The following is a 20,529-nucleotide window of genomic DNA, read 5'->3' as shown; positions in this document are numbered from 1 at the left end:
TTGACCTGCTTACATGGTAAATGTTTTTAAGACTTGGGACTTCCACAGACATTATATTTAAGAAGTAGCATTCTCAAACATTCAAGAGCACTCAAGACTAAGCTAAAGGACAGAATAAGCTATGTACCTAGTTAAGAACTCACAAGGAACTAGTAGACTTTATAAATGTGTTAAGAGAAACACGGCTAAATTTTAAATGTACTAAATTAAAAGGGAAGTCAAAGCAATACTAAATAGAAATAAAAAAAAAACAAAGTATGTTATGGTATTATCTCCATATCATAATTGACTATTATAATTAATGAAGATACAGAAAGTTACGTTTACCAGAACGGTTACTCAGTTAAGGAAGTTTGTTTTAAATTTATCTTGTAATACTCCCAAGTAGAGACTAAAACTTAAGAATCATTAGTAGTTATTTTGCCAGATTTCTGGGGTAGAAAATCCTAGGTACATATTAGGAAATATGAAGTGACCTGGGAACTGTGGAGCCCAGAGTCCATATCTAAGAAGATTATGATGCATTTCATTAAAAAGCAATTTGTAATGCCTAAAGGATAACAAGGTGCTAAGTAATTGCAATATGAATTCATTGCCAGAAAATAAAAACCCAAATAAACCACTTTCCTTTTTATCTTATCTTATCTTATCTTATCTTATCTTATCTTATCTTATCTTTAGAGGAGAGCAAGTGGAGGGCAGGGGCCAAGAGAGAGAGAATCTTAAGCAGGCTCCACAGGCCTGACATGGGGCCTGATCCCACGATCCTGGGATTGTGATCTGAGCTGAAACAAGAGTCGGACACTCAATCAACTGAGCCATGCAGGCACCCCTCTTTTTTCTTTTCTTTTCTTTCTTTTTTTTTTTTTTTTAGAGATTTACTTATTTTTGAAAGCGAGCACAAGCATTAAGGGACACAGAGGAGGGGACAGAAGATCTGAGTGGGTTCTATGCTGACAGCAGCAAGCTTAATGCAGGGCTTGAATTCACAAGCCCTGAGATCATGACCTGAGCCAAAATCAAGAGTTGGTCACCCAATCGGCTGGGCCACCTAGGTGCCCTCCACCCCTCCGCTGTTTTCTTTTTAATCCAGAAATAGACCTCGGAATCAATTAACATTAGACATAAATATTAGGGCAACGGATTATAAAGGAAATTATAACAAACTAATAGAGAGTCACCAGAAGTTTTCACAATGGATTTAGAATCCAGGAGACCTACATACTTGCTAATAGAATAACACCAATTAGTAGAATAATAAAGCCAGTTTGGGATATATAACCCAATATAATATTGGGATATTCACCAATAACAAGTGAAAAGTTGAAAGTTGATTTTTAAAATAAGCGCATCATCATAAATTGAAAATAAGACAATAACGAATTGTTAGAGAAAGATACTTAGTTTGGAATTTATTTAAGCAACTGAGATGTCATCTGTAAACGTGATAATTTTTGAATTCAGGAGTTTACATGTACAGCAGAAATACAGAACTTTTGTATGAGACTCAGAACTTATACTCAGAACTCAAAGTAGTAAAACTAATAGTAAAAATAGTCAATGAACATATGATTAATGTGTGTTCGTCTGTTAATTACCTCTGTTCAGTAAAGGAAGATCACCTAAGAATCATTTTAAAAACATTGTGGAAGAATATGTTGTAATAGTGAAATAAATAGATGATATAATGCTACCAAATTGGGATGATTTAAATAACCATTTGAAGACAGTGTCATAATACAAAAGGGAGAAATGTTTTATTTGGACATGTAGAATATTATGTTGGTGGTCTCCCAAACTGGCTGATTACTAGCCCTTTACAATTTTTGATCCATGGGAATTGAACTCTAGAATTTGGCAATACATTTCATATTGCTATATCTCTCTCCCACTGGAGCCTTCATGTTCCGGTTTCCACCTGAGTGGTCCCAATACTAATTTACCTTCTCTTGCTAGGTGAGTAGAAGGAGAGCTAGATCTTGTTTTTTTGTTTCAAAAGACAAATGTTTCACACTTTGGGTTGTTATAGATAGGTGAATGCTTCTTCCTTCAAACACTACTGGGCCCATCAGAGTCCTCTCTTCAAGGTTTCTGTCTTTAAGAACAGCCTTTCCAAAGTCTCTTGACACCTTCTTGCCTTTGGGCATGTGATCCACTGGAGGTGTCACAAAAGTACCATAATGAGTAATTATAAGACAGTCCAGCATTGGAAGACAAGGACTTTGCAAATGAAGTTTCTAATGATGTCTGGCACTCGAGTAGATAATCAGATATTTATTAATTGGATTCATGTTATATATACAATAAACATCTTTACTATAATAGAGCCAAATCAAGGTGGGGGAATTCTGATCCCTTCATAGAATAATTGAAATAATTTCTGGGGCACCTGGGTGACTCAGTCGATTAAGGATCCGACTTTGGCTCAGGTCAGGATCTCATGGTTCATGAGTTCAAACCCCACATCAGGCTGACAGCTCAGAGCCTGGAGCCTGCTTTGAATTCTGTGCCTCCCTCTCTGCTTCTCTTTCTGTCTCTGTCTCTCTCTCTCTCTCTCAAAAATAAACATTTAAAAAATTAATAAAAGAATTTCTAAAATCACGTAGAATTAGCCTTGAAAAAAAGAATCCAAAGAGCTAAGATTAAGATCAGCTATCTACTCAATGCTAGCTAGTTGATACAGACAGAATTAAAACACAAACTTTACCCTCAAGAAGATGGTCATAGTTTGGTAGTTGAAGCAGGTAAACAACTACTACAATTAAAATCATACAAAAAGACCTAAAATTGAGATAGGTTACTGGGCACATTGTTCACTTAAAGGAGGATGTGATCAAATTTCATTGAATTCTTTTTGTTATTATTAATTCTTGAAGGATAATTGGTGATCATCAGGGAGAATGCTGTAAAGAGTACATAGTCTAGACAGTGGCACACACCCATACTCTTATAAGCAAAAGTCTCAAGTAATTCATTACAGTGATTCCTCTCCATTAATACAAGTGAAATTTACCTTCGTATTGACTATACTCAAACTATTAAACTATTAATGAGGGTTCTATATATACACATATGTACGTGTGTGTGTGTGTAAAATTTCTTAAGGTGATTTTTTTTCTATTCCCCTTCTCCCACTTTGCCCTTCCTCCACCCTCCTCCCCTCTGGCGACCATCAGTTTGTTTTCCATATTTATAGTCTGTTTCTGCTTTTTGTTTCTTTGTTTTGGTTTTTTAGATTCCATATATAAGTGAAATCATATGGTATTTGTCTTTCTCAGACTCTCTTCACTTAGCATAATACTTCTAGGTTCATCCATGTTGTCACACATGGCAAGCTCTCTTTTTTTTTTTTATAGCTGAATAATATTCCTTTGTGTATTTATACTCCATATTTTCTTTATCTCTCGATGGTCATTTGGGCTGCTTCCATAACCAACCACTGTAAATAATGCTGCAATAAACATAGGGGAATATATATGTTTTCAAATTAGTGTTTTTATTTTCTTTGGGTTAAGTACCCAGGAGAGGAATTACCGAGTCATATAGTGGTTCTGTTAATTTTTTGAGGAACCTCCATCCTGTTTTTCATAATTGCTGTACCAATTTACATTCCTACCAGTAGTGCATGAGGGTTACTTCTCCACATCTTCCCTAACACTTGTTATTTGTCTTTTTTTTTTTTCTTTTCATTCTAGCCATTCTGGCAGATACAAGGTTTTATTTTGATGGTGATGTTGAACATCTTTTCACATATCTTTTGGCCATCTGGATGTCTTCTTTGGAAAAATGTCTATTTGAGTTCTGTGCCCATTTTAATCAGCTTATATGGGTTTTGTTTTGTTTCGTTTTGTTTGTTTGTTTGTTTGTTTGTTTGGTGTTGAGTTGTGTAAGTTTTCTCTTTATTTTGCATATTAATCCCTTATCAGATACATCATTTGCAGACCTCTCCTTCCATTCAGGAAGTTACCTTTTTGTCTTATTGTTGGTTGCCTTCACTGTTAATACAGAGAATTTGTTTTCCATAAAACAAAGCAGTAAGTTTTGCAGTTTGACCACGTTCTAGTCTCAGGCTGAGGCCTGACTTTCTTTTCAACAGAAAAATGACTCTGGGGTTCTATTCAATTCAGTGAGTAATGATAGTAGCCTGCACTACTACTAATGGAAAGAACCCCATCTAGACCTAGGAGAGAGAGAGAGAAATGACATGCTAACATTACTCTATGTGGCTCCATCAAATTCTCTACTGCCCCCTCCACTACTGTTTACCTACTGGTGTCCATTAACACAGGCTAGCCCACATCAGAAATAGGAGAATTGGAAGGAAATTGGGTGCAGACTTAAGTATACTATTTTTCAAAAAAATTTCTGTTATTAAGTGATATGGAGTAAAGTTTATTAGCCTATTCAATTTCATGGGTGTATAACATATATGTTGTAACAGGTTACCTGCATTGGCCACTCTAGAATTTGTGTAATTCTGAAAGAGCTTCCAGACTGTGTTTCCGCACATTCTATCCCCAAAATTGCACTGGAAGCATGAAGCAGAGCGGTATGTGGGGGAACTGCAAGTACTTAGAAGTGCCTGGAATGTAGGTTTGTGTGGAAAAGGGCAGACTAGAAGGACCTGGGTGGTGGAGGGCCGTCTGGAGCATACCGAGATGTTTGAGCTGTTTCCTCTGTGGGTCTGTTATGCATTAGCATCATGAGAGTGATGTCAGATATCCGAGGGTTTGAAAAATCACTGCAGTGGCAGTGTGGAGGAGAGCCTGGAAGGATGATCCAGCCACAATACACTGAGAGGATGAAGGCCCGAACTGTGTCTGTGGTAGTAGGGATGAATTCAAAAGGTGTATGTTTTAAGTGGCTGCTGTGTGCCCGGGACTATCTTAGTTTCTGGAAGTACATCTGTGAATAAGGCAGACTTTCCTGCCCTCATGGAGGTTGCACACTAGTGGGTGGAAAACAATAAAATGATTCCATGCTCTTCACTTTGAGTGACTAGGTGGTAACGATTAGGGGTTTTGAAGACATTGTGCAACCATACACATCTAGCAAAGATATTTTTGCATCCATTTATGTCTGCGAAATGAAAAATAAAACATTTAATTTTACAATGATTTACTACATATATTTTTATAACATTACGAGGAAGGTATGGTGTCTGCTTTAAAACAAAACTAATATTGTCCACATTAAAACGAACAGCCTTGATTTAGTAATTTGCTAATGAACTTCTAATTGTTCACTGTGTGACTCCACAGTCTCAGACTTAAGAATTTCATTCTAGAAGGTTGTTGATAATTAAGCTATTAGAAATTGTGAATGCATCTTTCCACTGAAACAAAGTTAACCTGGATGATTCAGTTCTTGTATTTTAAAATGTGTTTTACATTCCAGCGGAAGCTCCTAGGACACGAGTCACTTGGAATCTTAGGATAAGAAAGGGAATAGGATGGAATCATTTGTGGGCACAGTGCCTATAGACACGTTGTAGACAGTACAAGTTGGGCAAGTGTTTCTAGGATTAGATGGTTGGAGAGAGGAAGGCAAGAAGGGAGAAGAAGCCTACATGTCTAACATGGGGGCCACCTCTAATTGTTCTGAGAAAAGCAGGTTATGTTCAGTGACTTAAAATAGCATTTCAAAATTGCACATATTTATTGTCTGATCCCCAAATCCCAGAGTATTGAACGATTTGAGAATCATTTAAAGTGAATGATTCAAGAGAAAATTGACCATTCTGAATAACATGCAGTGACCAGTTATAACAGAATTGTAAGATAAGTGTGAAGTAATTTGGCTGAACACACAGGTCTTCAAAAAAAAATACCATGGAAATTTTTGCTTGTTTTTGATCCTAATATTAGTTTATTTTCCTAATGATTTTTATCTTTTACCTAAAATAGAGAAAAATATTAACTGAGACTTCTTGTTGCCTTCACTTCACCTAGGAATGGCTTATTGTATTTTGATGATCAAAGGCCTTTTCAGCAGTAAAAAAGCTGTTTGCCTAACCGAGGCTACTGCAATTTTCTACCTAGAATGGACGAGAATAAGTTGCCTGCTTGATCACTTATATATACCTGATCAGTCAGGACAGTTAAGAACTTGATATTCTACCCAATCTGTTGTAACAACATATATTAAGCATCTGCTATGTGTGAGATAGTATGACAGGCACTTGACATTAAAAAGATGAGCAAAATAGCCACAACCCTTGCCCAATTTGAGAAATCAACCTGAATTGTATTCTGTTATCTATAATTATAAGAATAAAAAATCTTGTGAAAGTATTTCATTAAAGTTTATGTAAGTTTCATACTCAGAAGGTAATAATTTTCATGATATTATTCCCAAGAAACTTGAGGTACGTTAAACAATTCTAGATGGCAGTTTTTAATTTATCACATATTTTAATATTGGCAAAAGTATGAACATTTTGAAAGGAACACAGTTGGGTAATATCAACCTCAGTATTTAGAAAACTAATTTAGGGGCGCCTGGGTGGCGCAGTCGGTTAAGCGTCCGACTTCAGCCAGGTCACGATCTCGCGGCCTGTGAGTTCGAGCCCCGCGTCAGGCTCTGGGCTGATGGCTCAGAGCCTGGAGCCTGTTTCCAATCCTGTGTCTCCCTCTCTCTCTGCCCCTCTCCCGTTCATGCTGTCTCTCTCTGTCCCAAAAATAAATAAACGTTTAAAAAAAAAAAAAAAAAAAAAAAAGAAAACTAATTTAGATGATAGAGTGAAATAAAAACAGATTTAAGAGAAGTTGAAATTCAGTGTAGGGAACCACTTTTGGAGTCACAGAATGTAATAACCTTCCCTCAGGAGCAAGAAGACAAATGTGCCCTAACTCGTATCTGACCAAATGTTCATCTTTTCCTGTCCCATCAGTCCCTTCTGAAATCAGGTAGGAGTGCAGCAGATAAAGGAACATCAACAGAGTAATAGAGATATGCATTCACTGGGGGCATGCCCCTCCCCTGCTCGCTGCTAGTTCAAGGTCCCAGAATGTAAACTGCTAGGGCTCTGACCAAAGTAAAGGCAAATCACACACAAAGTTGAAGTTCAGGGAGTTCTTATTAAATCTAGAGTTTCATTAACCACTTTATGAATTGGAGAAATAACAGGGGGTTAACAAGAACTTTAAATCTGAGAACTATAGCACTAAAAACACTGCTCCCTTCTGATCCATGTCTTGTATTTTATAGTGTTTCCTTAAGTCCAAAGTCACACACCTTTTCCTTAAATTTAATAAACACCCTAAAAATAAGTCAACATGTGCATTTTTCCTGATTTCAAAAAAGTACAAATGTTTAAGAAGGAAAAAAAAAGACATTTTAATTGTACCCCACAGAAATAACTGCTAACACTTGGGTTTTTATTTTTCCAGACTTCTTTCTTTCTAGGCATATTGTGTGTGTGTGTGTGTGTGTGTGTGTGTGTGTGTGTGTGTGTGTTTACGTGTTTAATGGAAAAATGAGATCGCAAGCCGTTCTGCCGTATACACTAGTGAAAAGCCCTGACTTTGGAATCAGACCATCCTGGGTTTGAATCCCAGCCAATTCTGGTTACTAGCATAAGATTTTGACCAGTTTCTTTACCTGTAAAATAAGGATAATGATGTATCTTTTCAGAAGGTTGTTGTGGACAATAAAAAGGAGATAATATATGTAAAGTGCTTCATCAAGAGTTTAATAAATGCTTCATAATCCAGCCTCTTTTCCTGTGTTCTACTTCACTGTCCCCTTAGCACCATGCTTCGCTGTATTTGGCAAGTGGGGGTGGGGGGGGGGGGTGGGGAGGCACAGATATGTTTTTATGAAGAAATGTATTAAATTGGTACTCTATAAACTAAGAGACATGTATAGCTAAAATATTCTGATTTTTAAAACCCTATATATTTTTTTAAATTTTTTTAATGTTTAGTTTTGAGAGAGAGAGAGAGACAGAGGGCACAAGCAGGGGAGGGGCAGGGGCAGAGAGACAAGCATCCAAAACAGGCTCTAGGCTCCGAGCTGTCAGCACAGAGCCCAACATGGGGCTCAAACCCAGGAACCATGAGATCATGACCTGAACCGAAGTCAGAGGCGTAACTCACTGAGCCACTCAGGTGCCCCTAAAACCTTATATAAGGTTAACATCCAGCTCAAACTAACCAATAAATTTTGTGTCGATTATAGTTTCTAGACATTTATGTTTGTATGTGTGCATGTGTGTATGTATTTATTTTTAGTTTCTGGGGCTTTTAACAGGAATTAGAATGAAGTTTTTAACAGTGTTTTGGGTCCTTTTTAATGTGTTGTAGTCAATGTATACATGTATAATAAGTTCTTTGTATATAACATATATGTTCTTTTTAACGTATATGTAGTTTTCATATCACAGAAAGCAACATAATACATAAGTACCATGAATATCATGCATAGTTGTGCTATTTTATTTGTCTTATCCAAGAAGAATCTTATATCACTTTATAATTTGCCTTAATTTCCAAGTAGAACTAGTTTCGTCCCAAATTGATACGGAAGCTTAAATATGTCTAAAATTAACTTAGTTAAAAGAGTGGCTTTAAATTTTGTTTGAGATTTTTATACTTTTATGTAATGAAATGTGAAAATTAGATGTTTATGTGCAAAATAGGTCCACAGTTAAATGTTATGACAAAGGAAGTAAATATTTCATTTTTTCCCTTTTTTCTCTAGCTCAACTGAGAAGTCATTTCCTTGGAGATCAACAGGTATGAGTTTTTATCATACAAAAAATATTTCTTATGTTTTGCACACACAAAAAGAGCATTCATATAGCTTGCTTTCTCAGTTTACTGCCTCTTGTAGTGACACTCCTGAGCTCCTTCACTTTCAAATAGTTCTTACTTTGCTTGATTTGTTTGAACATTGTTGAGTAGACTTAAAGATATCAGCTATAAAGAAAGTTAAAGCACTGGACATCAGCATATCAATGTTATCACCACTGGACATTTTTAATATCGGCACATATCATCTGAATATTTTCTTTTCTATCATAAGAAAGTACAGGGATTCCCTCACAAAAGTTCCTGCATAATCTGGGAAAGTTGACTGATCATTTATATAAATCAAGATTTTTCCTTTCGTAGTGTTTCCCGCACTCAAGAGTTGCCTGAAACATTCATATCCTTTATGTATCTAGATGCAGACTATATGGTAGCTTCTAATAGAATCCAGAAGCTTCTAATATAATTTCCTTATCTTTCTTTTCTCTCCAAATTCACTTCGTAGAAAGGATGAATTACATTAAGGAGAGTATCTGCCATCTTCATAAATATTTGATGACTTCATATTCAGTGTTCATTCATTAAATGTTGAGCATCTACATCACGGACCCAGTCCTATACACATTGCTGGTCACACAGTGATTGGTGCAAAACGTACATGTTTCTGCATCTTCCTTGGAACTTATAACATAAAGGACAATGTTATCAATATATAAATACTAGAATAGGCCTTGTTATCTAAATACTTTGACAATTTTTAGACAGATTTTGATCTTGAATAAAACTCAGATCACTGAATGTCTGATATCTGAGTTTACCAAAACCTGGTATTAGGATTCCAGGCACTCCACTGTTTTATAAGAAGCTATTCCCAATTCCCATGAATTGTTTACTCAAGCCATAGATTAGGCAAAGACATATGAAGGGCTACTTAACAATAAGACTCACAAACAGTAGCTTAATATAAGGAAAATCATACCATGAAATAGTATGTGGTTAGATGCCAAATGTATATTGTGTGGAAGACATTGTTGTAAATGGACAGCCTACTGCAGAGAGCGCTTTGTCACTAGGCAGCAAAAGAGACAACAAATGTCGCATATGAACATTTAAAACTGGTTTGAGAGATGGTAAAGTGTGCAAAGTCTAGATAGCCACATTGGGTCAAAATATAGAGATTTGTAAATACTGGTGACTTTTAACTCTCCCACAGGTCATGGAGAGTCACTGAAAATCCTTTGAGCAAAAAAGTTGCCTGATTTAAATATTCTTCAGGAGAAATAGCAGCTCTATAAACTATTAAAAAGTGATTTGAAAAATGTAAAGAAAAATACTAAGCACACAGCGCGTTTCGTACTTGTTTGTGGCAAAAATTTGCCATTTCATATAAAATTCTTCTGTAAGTTTATCTTTAACAGTACATAATTAATTTTTTCCAGAAATATTTCTTGAGAGCCTTAAAATAGTTGTCTAGCACATAGCTGTCAATCTTTAAAACAAATATCCTTGTCCTCTTAAGTGCTTCAGGTCTAGTGGAGGTATGTAATGCTATCCACTTGAAATTGGAGGAGGGGGGGCTATAAAGGGGAACGACAGATATATGCCATATTTACTGATATCTCTATTTCTGGACATTAAGGTTGTTTCTAATTCTTTCACAATTATACATAACATTGTGGGAAACATCCCTGTACATAAAATTATATCTGTACTTTTGATTTATCGTAGGCTAGACTTTTAAAGAAAAAATATTAGAGTATATGAACATTCTTAAGCCTCTTTTTTTTTTTTAATTTTTTTTTTCAACGTTTATTTATTTTTGGGACAGAGAGAGACAGAGCATGAACGTGGGAGGGTCAGAGAGAGAGGGAGACACAGAATCGGAAATAGGCTCCAGGCTCTGAGCCATCAGCCCAGAGCCCGACGCGGGGCTCGAACTCACGGAGCGCGAGATCGTGACCTGGCTGAAGTCGGACGCTTAACCGACTGCGCCACCCAGGCGCCCCAAAGCCTCTTGATATGTGTAACCAACTTGTTTGCCTGAAAAGATTATATTATTTTTCCCTCCCTTTAGGAATGTGAGGTTGAACCTCTTATACTTCCTCATTGGCATCATCGTTTTATTAAAATCTCTTATATATTGCCCTTTTTTGTTGCAGTGCGAGTGTTTGACAGGCACGAGCTTTTTGTAGACCAAGGATGATAACTATACTAGTCAGAGTCAAGTCAGGAAAACCAACCCCATGGCAGCTAGTTCCATATGAGGGATTTGATTCAGGGAGGTTTATAGTTCAAGGGCGCATTGGAAGGTTTGGGAAAATTAAACAGCATACTCAAACGCCCATGAGACTGATCATAACCAAAGCTGCCACTGTTTCTATGACTGAGGGGGCAATGGATTAGGTGGTTTTGTTTCCAAACTGGAGCAGTGGTGAGAAGTAGGGCAGGGGGAGATTTCCAGCATTAGCTGGAACCAGGAAGGAGATAAAGCCAAGCCAGAAATGCTGCCTAGAGCAGAGCCGGAGAACATCCTGGATCTTCTTAGTACAGTTCCACCCCTGACACACACCATTCTGCCCCGGCTGAGCTGAGCCGGAAAAGGCAGTTTGGTGGTTTCTAACTACCAAAAGCCAGCCAGGCAGTGTACAACTGTGTTGATTTACATATAGAGAGAATGAGCTTTGAATTAGGAAGACACATAACAGAATGAAATATTTGGGGTCTTGCTGTCCTTTCTACCTCCCTCCCCTCTAGTACATTTACTCAGCATCATTCGACCACCATCTTCACGATTTACTAATGAGTTAAATATAGATGTGTGTGTGTGTGTGTGTGTGTGTGTGTGTTGTCTGAGTTCCTCCCCAAATACTTTAACGTTAGGGAAATACAACTCCAATAATTCATCTGTCTTCACCACAGCTACATTTGTAATTCACACCTAATAACTATGCTTCATCCCTTACTTTTGTCAGAGTATACTCATACCAAACTCCTATTCAGATCTGGCAGGTGTTAGTTACATTTACTGACCTTGTTTTTTTCTTTTGGGGGGAGAAGGAGTGTATTAATCTTCACACACTACAATCACAACTGCTATTTACTCCACTTTCTATTATTTTAACTATAATAACGTTACTTGTGTGCTTTCTTAAATTTGCGTACATTTCAGCCACAGTTATGACATTTAAGTTGTAACCATGGCAATAAGCTACAAAGATAAGGGTAGAAAACTGAAATTTGATTGTATGCATAAAGGAGTAAAATCTGATTTGTTTCATGTTTCTTTTTCTAAGTAGTGATAGATATCTTTAGAAGTTTGATTGCAAGTAAATAATGGCATAAAATGTCAGTTTTGCTGCTTTTTCTGTTAAGTTTAACTCTTATTTTCTCTTTACCACATTGCATGCAGAAATACTAAATGTAGTATAAAAATCCTCTCATTTTTAGAATTTGGTAGTCCTGACCAGAATAAGGGCAGGGGTGGCTTAAAATTTAATAGATAGATAGATAGATAGATAGATAGATAGATAGATAGATAGATAGATAGATAGGGGTAGTCTTTGTCTTTGACTAGATCTTGACAAAAGTAACATCTTTGTTCAATTTTCTTGGTTTCCTAAATAAGAAAGGATTACATGAAAAGATTTAGGATTAAAAGTCTCTTATTGTTCCTCATTTTTCTTCAATATTTTGAACATTTTGTTGCAGACAGTTGCTCTACCTTTATATACATATTACAAACTTGAGTTGAAAAGCTTAGAACTTAAAAATTTGCCTTTTAGCAGTGAGGTGAATTGTTAACAGGGCAATGGTTTGATCACTACCTGGGAGAGATCCCTGCCTACTCTGGTGTTTTCAGGATGTTACACATTCTGTTGAAATGCCAGAACCTGAGACCAGCTGCTGAATTTTGTTTTTAAATAGCTGACTTACTGCAGAGTCATTTTCTAAGGAAGAGCTCAGGATGCCCTAGGCTGAAAAGATTTCCATTTCTTTATGATTCAGTTCAGCAGAATCTCTGTTTGTTTGCTCGGGTTGGTTGGTCCTTTGGTCTGACAGTCATTTGGTTGATTTTTGTATGAGGGATAGTAGGCTGTATGAAAGTAAAGAGCCAAAGCTTTTTAAGTTTGGGGCTCAAAGAGATTACTTCCCAAAACACAAGGAAGCACCATCCCCTCTACAATTTTCTCAGGCTGGTTGGGAAGGAGTCTTAAGGAGAAGCTTCCCCGGAAGTAGTAAAGTTGTTTTGAAGTATTTATGCTTTATTGTTATCTTGCTTTTCTGTTCCCCTCTCTTCATTATTCCATATTTTCTAGCTTACCAGTGTTACATATCTACTCTCTATAAACATAAAATGCGCATCCTTTTGTCTTTTATGAAGAGAGTTTATCATTTTGTTTTGGCTCTGTCTTTTCCTTATAGCCTTGCATTTCTTATAACCTTGTGTTTTTTGTTTTTTTATGTATGTTCCACTAAAGAGCAATGAGGAGGAAATGTTGTCTTAATGTTCCTTTCTGTTTTCTCTTTTATTAGTGTTCCATTTTTCCATTGTTCACATCTTCACCTCTCTTAAAATTTGATGCATTTGTACAATCTCTTATGTTCTGCCAAAATTTGAGGTAGCTTTTAAGAACACATACAATAAGATAGAAAATAAACACCATAATCATAAACATATATAATAGAATAATAGGTAAAAGCCAGAGGAAAGTGAGAATACAAATATATGCACATGTGATTATAATTCTTCTTGATGGAAAATATTATGCAAAATAGTCTTTAAAGAAAAGAAAGGAGGTGGAACCCTTGGGCTTCTCTTTTAAGAAAAAGCACACCAATTCTCTCTCTCTCTCTCTCTCTCTCTCTCTCACACACACACACACACACACACACACACACACAAAAGATACATAGTTTGTGTTGCCCATCAGAAAGAAGCTGTTGAAGCCATAAATTGAGTCCTTTTGTCAAAGTGTTCATTGGCTGTTACTTAAATCCTCCAGCCACATCCTGTAAAGTGAATTGTGCCACAAGTCACAATTTCACAGTTTTTCTGTTCCAGGAAAAAAATACTAGAGTCTAGGCAGTTTCCAGTTTTAGTACTTATGTGTAAAATGAGGGGAGGGGAGCAGCATGGCATCAGCCTGAGAATCCTAGCCTTCTTCCGGCAGCCCCCCACCCTCCCCTTCCCTGCAGATGAGAAGGGGCCCCCTTGTGAACCTGAGTGCACCTGTCTGTGCCCACAGGCCAAGGAATCTGGCTCCCTTTCACTAGAAGAAAGTGCTCAAGAAATAGTCTCAAGAGCAGATATTAATGAATGTTAAATAACTGATTGGGAATTACTACTTCTAAGAAAATAAAGAAGCCATAAGATTAGAGTTTTTCCTAAAGCAACGAGTTAGCAAAGGACACAGGAGAATAAAAGTAAGGGAAATTTCTGGTTGACCCAGAAGGCATTAAGGGGTAGAGAGACTTGGGTGGGCCTATTGTAATAAGTAATGAGTAAGAGAGAAAATATTAATGATTTCATTCAGTTGAAATAGTGGATATTTGACAATAAAATGTGAAAGGGAATGAAAAAGATGGTGGTAAAACAGAAATTTTAAACTGATAGGGTAATTTAACTTCACAGTGCTACATCCATTTATTGTGGAGTATATATTTAAGTGCCATAATTTTAACATACTGTCAATTAAATCATTATTGTGTGGTACATACTCGACATTAATAGTTAATGTATACTACTAATTTTAAGACTTTATAGGCGTTGGGTTTTGTATTTTGTTTACATATTTAAATTTTGTTCCTAAAATGTATAGATACAACTTTCTTCCCACTGCGGTGGGTTAAAAAACAAAAAACAAAAAAAACAAATACTGAAGATAAGAGATAAATGTGAGACTAGCCCTAAGTCAATTTATTTCTTTTTTTCCTCCATCTGGAGCAAGTAATTTACAATACAAAAAAGCATCAGCACATCATGAGATAGGACACAAACTTAAATGGGAACACTTTATGCCTCAGTAGAAATGTGCCAGATTTATAAAGGACATAGAATAGGAAGTTATATTATACATGTTCATAAATAGAATATTAGATTAGCAATCATGTGTAAAGGACTATTATTTTATTGAGGATTTTGGATGTTATGATTTATTATGGCTATAAATTGTACAAATGACAAAATTTCATCATATATTCATTCCTTCCTGTTTGTCTTCTAAATAACAGGAGGAATACGACTTTCTGTTAAAACCAGCCAAGTTTTTCCTCCCTTATTTTTTCAGGCCTTTTTAGCTACATAGTCATGATATTCTTCTTACCACCGCTACAACACTATAGCTTCCTGATCACCACAAAAAGGTTCTCTTAACTTGTTAATGTTTTATTACAAAAGGCCTTCTATATTTTACAAAAAGTAAGTCTTGAAGAACTTGGAGTAAAGGTAAAATTTCCTTCATTCCCACATCTTTCTATACAATGGCCATTGCCCCACACACCTCTGTAGATACCTACTCACACGCGCGCACACACACACACACCTTTGGCTTTGTTTTGTTTTTAATTCAGTGAGGATATATTATACAGTGTTCTATAATGTAGGTTTTTTCCTTAACGGCATAGTGAAAACCAAGCATGTGTTTCTGTTATCAGTATATAAAGACACACCTCTTTTTTAGTGGTTAAATACCCATAATTTAGAAAATTTATGTAAGCAATCCCTTATTAGTAAATTTTTTTTTCCAGTTTTTTACTTTGACGAACAATGGTAAAAGGTTTCTCTGCACATCTGAGTATCTTTGTCACTTACATTTTTTTAAGTGGGACTGCCTGGGCAAGTGTGTATACGGGGGCTTTGGGGGCACATATTGTCAAACTGCCCACCAAAAATGCTTAACAATATGTGGGAAGAGTGAGGCTTTTCCTCTGCCTTCTTAGGTTAAGTGACTGAGGGAGCCACTGAGTTTAACTGACAATAGTTAAATTAATAGAAAAATAATCCCAAAGTATTCAGATACACATAGGAGCTCACGAAAGTAGTTTACCTAAATGGCTACACTAGGGGTTATCTACCTAGCTTAATGGGGGAGAGGAAGTGGGCAGAAAAGGCTTCTGGGGGGCGCCTGGGGGGCTTGGTCGGTTAAGCGTCCGACTTCGGCTCAGGTCATGATCTCACGGTCCGTGAGTTTGAGCCCCGCGTCAGGCTCTGGGCTGACAGCTCAGAGCCTGGAGCCTGTTTCAGATTCTGTGTCTCCCTCTCTCTCTGACCCTCCCCCGTTCATGCTCTGTCTCTCTCTGTCTCAAAAATAAAATAAAAACGTTAAAAAAAATTAAAAAAAAAAAAAGGCTTCTGGGGGAAAAACAAATAGGTTCCTAGGGGAACAATGGGGATCTAAGAAATTTTGCAATAATGTTTGTTTATGCAGGTACAAGTGGTCCTCCCACTTTTTTTCATGCCATGAATCTCCCCCAGAAGGGACCCATGGCAGCCTCACTCCCAGAAGTTTCTGCTTTTAGTAAAATAAGGGATGCTCCAAGAAGTCTTGTTTCTACATTTGTTGAATTTCAAATGTCTTTACTTCAAAACAACCTTCGTGCTGACTGTCAGAGTCTGAGGGGGTCCCTACAAATATTCCTACCTATACCAACTGCTATGCCTATCCATGCTTGTTATGTTGCCAGAGTCTAGGAGCGTAAATTTTCATGAATATATAAAATTTTAGTGAGTTATTAGGCTTTAAAAAGCCATTTGTTTCCAAATGCTCCTATATCATAAGCTTTATAGACAGATTTAACAGTAAAATCACTTAAATAATTCTTAAATATTCATTAAATCAGAACATTGTGCGGAGACCAGCAAACTACTGATCTTTCTATCATTTGATTAGTTCTTATGGAAGTTGGAGATCAACCTGATCTTGGAATTTAATAAAATTGTCATGTTTCCTGTCAGCTCTTCTTTCTTTTATTTTCATATCTGGCTCAAAACGATCACATACATTTTTCTGTCAACAGAAATGCAACAACCACTACTAGAACAAGCAAACAACAAACTTTTGTTTATCACCATTGGAGGTAATTCGGGTACTAACACCTCCAGAGGTTCCCAACTTTGTTGTACATTAAAATTGCCTGCAGAGCTGTTGAATTCTGGGGCCCGAAGCAGGCATCAACTTTTTGAATATGCCCTGATGATCACACAGTGCAGTGTGAGAATCACTGCCTTACTCAAAAGTAAATTAATTTAATTACTGGTAATTAAAGAGAAGAATTAAAAGTTTATCCTACTATCCTGTACAGATTATTTTTAGGATAACCAAATAATCCTGGCCATTAATAGCTATCTTAAGGTATCTAAATACGCCAAAGGAATTCCTGCTGATAAATGTAGAAAGAACAATAAAATTAGAAAAATCACCAGTTTGCATGCTCTAATGAAATGGTTCAAGCAAAGATTGTCAGTGTATGCAAAAACCACTGTCTTTTGATCCTGGCTGCACATTGGAAACCATTGCACTAGGAGACAGGTTGATGATGAACTTAAAAATATGGAAAGATGGGGCTGCCATCACTTGAATTGGCTGACCTTAGCAACTCTAAGCGTTATAGTATGGCAAGATGTAAAGTATACAGCACCATCCATAAAGTAGTCTAACCACAAAATTTTGACCTGAAAGCTGCTAGCTCTAACTTTCTGTTTACAAGACATACTGAGGTTAGAGGATGTTTTAATGCCACCATGAGAAACCTGCACACAAGCTCGGAATGTGGAGCATCCTATGAGTTTGTTGCTATGGTTCCCTCAGTAAGCCAAGAACATGAAAATGAGGGTATGAGAGCCTCTTTTTAGATTTAAGGTACTTAAGTAGCAATCATAGTCCAATGCCATCAGTAAATCTTATTTCAGCCTGACTAGTACAAGCCAACTGAAGAAAGAAATTTTTGAGACATCAGGAAAATTTGACTGTGAACTCATTATATGGTGGAATAAATGTAGTTTTGCAAAGTCCTTATTTTACAGAGCTACATATGGAAGTATTTAGAGTTGAAATGATCTGATGTGAGGGATCTGTTTTAAAATTCTATAATAGTAGAAAAGAAAGATAAATGGAGCATAAAAAGTATGGCATAATGTTGTAACTTAAATTGGGGAGGTGGTTTGTTGATCTCTACTTTTATGAAAGTTTTAAAACTTAAATTTTAGAATACTTGAATACAAATTATTTAAACAAAGGGTTCAGCATACTGTGGGTTAAAGTAGTACATCAAAGTGGCACATGTTAAAGCCAGCCAACTGTCGGTCATACTCCCAAGGTTAGCTGTGACACAAATGAAACCACTCTGAGGTAGATGAGAGAGTTTCTCGGCCAGTGGATGCTATTTAACATGTATTTCCACATAGTTGGGATTTTGTTAAATGAGTCCTAACTTAAGCAAAATTTTCTGTAACATGCTGGACCTCAGCCTTTCTGCTAGTTTAGAACTCTACATTTATCACTGTGTTTGTGTGGATTGTAAGTAATTTCATTGTACATATCTCGGCCACAGACACTTTCACAGCGTTAACTAGCCATAAGGCAGTTGCACTGTAAAGATAAAATCACGAAAAACAAAAGAGGGACATTCACTCAAAGGACATAATGAAACATGAAAAATGAATAGCAAAATGTAAAAGACTACTACAAAACACAAAATATTTGAATACATTCAAAATGTGGAAGGTAGAATCATGGCAATACTGACTTTATTTTGTGGGTCTTCAAAGTATTTTGTTGATAGTATTAAACACTTTTTTTTTTTTTTTTTTTTTTTTGCTTGTTGATGTGTCTCCTTGTTTGGCATCACACTTTTTCTTTTTTCACTAAAATTTCTTTATTAAGAGAGGCATCAGATTTCAAATGCTAGGATGCGTATTTGAAACTGAATTTTGTGTTGTGCTGTGATAAGCCTTGTTTGTTCTTAGCATATTGTCACATGTCTTTTGACAGATGTTCCAAAGTTCTGTGGGAAATGTGGGTGCAAACCTCTGCGCCACGGTACAAACCATTATGAGGGCTACGATTTACGTAATATAAAAATAGGAGTAGTGCATCACTGGAGAAAAGAAACCAAATTGTCAGCCGGTTATTTTTATTTTATTTTTTTATCTTTTATGGCAAGATTGCCTTATGGCCAATTAAACAGCAAAAATGTTTCTGTTGAAAATGCTTATGGTAAAGTGATCTGCAGGAAAGATACTTACAGTAAAAGTACTGGACATGGTTCATGGATGTGTGGCAACCAGCAAATAAGAGTATTTGCATTTTACTTTAGCAAATAATGTATCTGACCATTCCTACACCATTTACACATAATATATGGGGATGGATTACATACATCCCTCAAAGACTTAAATACAGTGATTTAGGACTGTATGAAAATCTCATATCCAGTTCTAGCCTCTAACCTTTCATGTTTAATATAAATGTATTAAATAAGTATTTAAGTGTTCTCATGCTCTTAGTGATATGTGAAGAAATATTCTGTTAACTACCTAAAATAAAACAGAAATTATCAAGTTTAAAAGCTCCTTCTTTTCTGTTACCATCTCTGCAACACACAGAGCCATACTTCCTCAGTGAACAGTCATTGCTTTGGGAAATACCAAGGAGGCAGGCTATCATCTGTAACTCCACATTTCATTCTTATGCCAGAAAGTTAGTGTGCATTTAGGTTTATCTTGATAATCTTTACCAAAAAAGATAACCCAAAAGAAAATTATTGAAAAACCTAGTTTCAGAAGACCCATTCATTTCTTATGGTAGTGAATATCCTCCTTTACAGATTTGTCTGGGTCTTTTTCAACGTTTATTTATTTTTGGGACAGAGAGAGACAGAGCATGAACGGGGGAGGGGCAGAGAGAGAGAGGGAGACACAGAATCGGAAACAGGCTCCAGGCTCTGAGCCATCAGCCCCATCGACGCGGGGCTCGAACTCACGGACCGCGAGATCGTGACCTGGCTGAAGTCGGACACTCAACCGACTGCGCCACCCAGGCGCCCCTGTCTGGGTCTTTTCAAAGAATTTTTTTTTTTTTTAACAGAGGGAATCTATCTTATATCTCCGGCTATCAAATATATCCACTTTTATATTTGGTAACACTTTTTCCCTAAGGAATAAAGTGTGTCCTTGGAAAAATATTTGAATGATTTTGAGCACTTATTTTTCATAGACATTACCGCAAATCCTTTTCTTTTTTCAGCTTTCTCTATAGGAAACAAGAGGCCCAGGGCCTTTCATGAGTACCTACCTGTAAACTCAGTGTTGGAAATTTGACATGTGTGATCTATTTCTTTTCATTCTTACATTTCTAAAGTCCTTGTTTTTCTAGTTTTCCTCTTACAGATATAAATTCTTTATGGTAAGTATGATACCTGTATTTTAATTCATGCCTAGACAAAAAAATACTTGATAAATACTCATTTTAATATGACTATTTGCAAAAATTCCTTTTTTTTTTTTTCTAAAAAATACTTTTAATCATTTTGTATTCCTGAACGGAATTCAGGAATTTTACAATATTATGAACAAAAGATCTCTCTGGTGACATATAAAACTATAAAATACTTTACAGATGTGTCATTATAGAAATTGAAGAAAGTGCTTTATACCAGCTTATGTAGATACAAAGTTTGCTTAAACCATGAAATTGAATCTAGACAGATGAGCTTTTACAGTGGCTTTCAAGACAGATTAATTGATGTTTAGAGCAAAGTGTAAAGTGAACTGGAAGAT

The 20,529-nt window shown here is 36.4% G+C and overlaps 1 protein-coding gene across 13 annotated transcripts in view; it reads left to right on the top strand.

Annotated features, from left to right (window-relative positions):
* The window catches only part of PKP4 (plakophilin 4), a 240,857-nt gene that overhangs the window by 154,634 nt on the left and 65,694 nt on the right, over nucleotides 1–20,529 (top strand). For all 13 annotated transcript variants that reach the window (XM_047870213.1, XM_047870212.1, XM_047870214.1 and 10 more), the window contains one exon: nucleotides 8,704–8,738. In XM_047870213.1, the coding sequence (XP_047726169.1) occupies nucleotides 8,704–8,738 (35 nt within the window). The remainder of the gene's footprint in view (nucleotides 1–8,703; nucleotides 8,739–20,529) is intronic.

The sequence above is a fragment of the Prionailurus viverrinus genome, chromosome C1 (genome assembly GCF_022837055.1).
Source record: "Prionailurus viverrinus isolate Anna chromosome C1, UM_Priviv_1.0, whole genome shotgun sequence".
Taxonomy (NCBI): Eukaryota; Metazoa; Chordata; class Mammalia; order Carnivora; family Felidae; genus Prionailurus; species Prionailurus viverrinus.
Note: the sequence above shows the minus strand (reverse complement) of the source record. Positions and strands in the feature narration are given on the sequence as shown.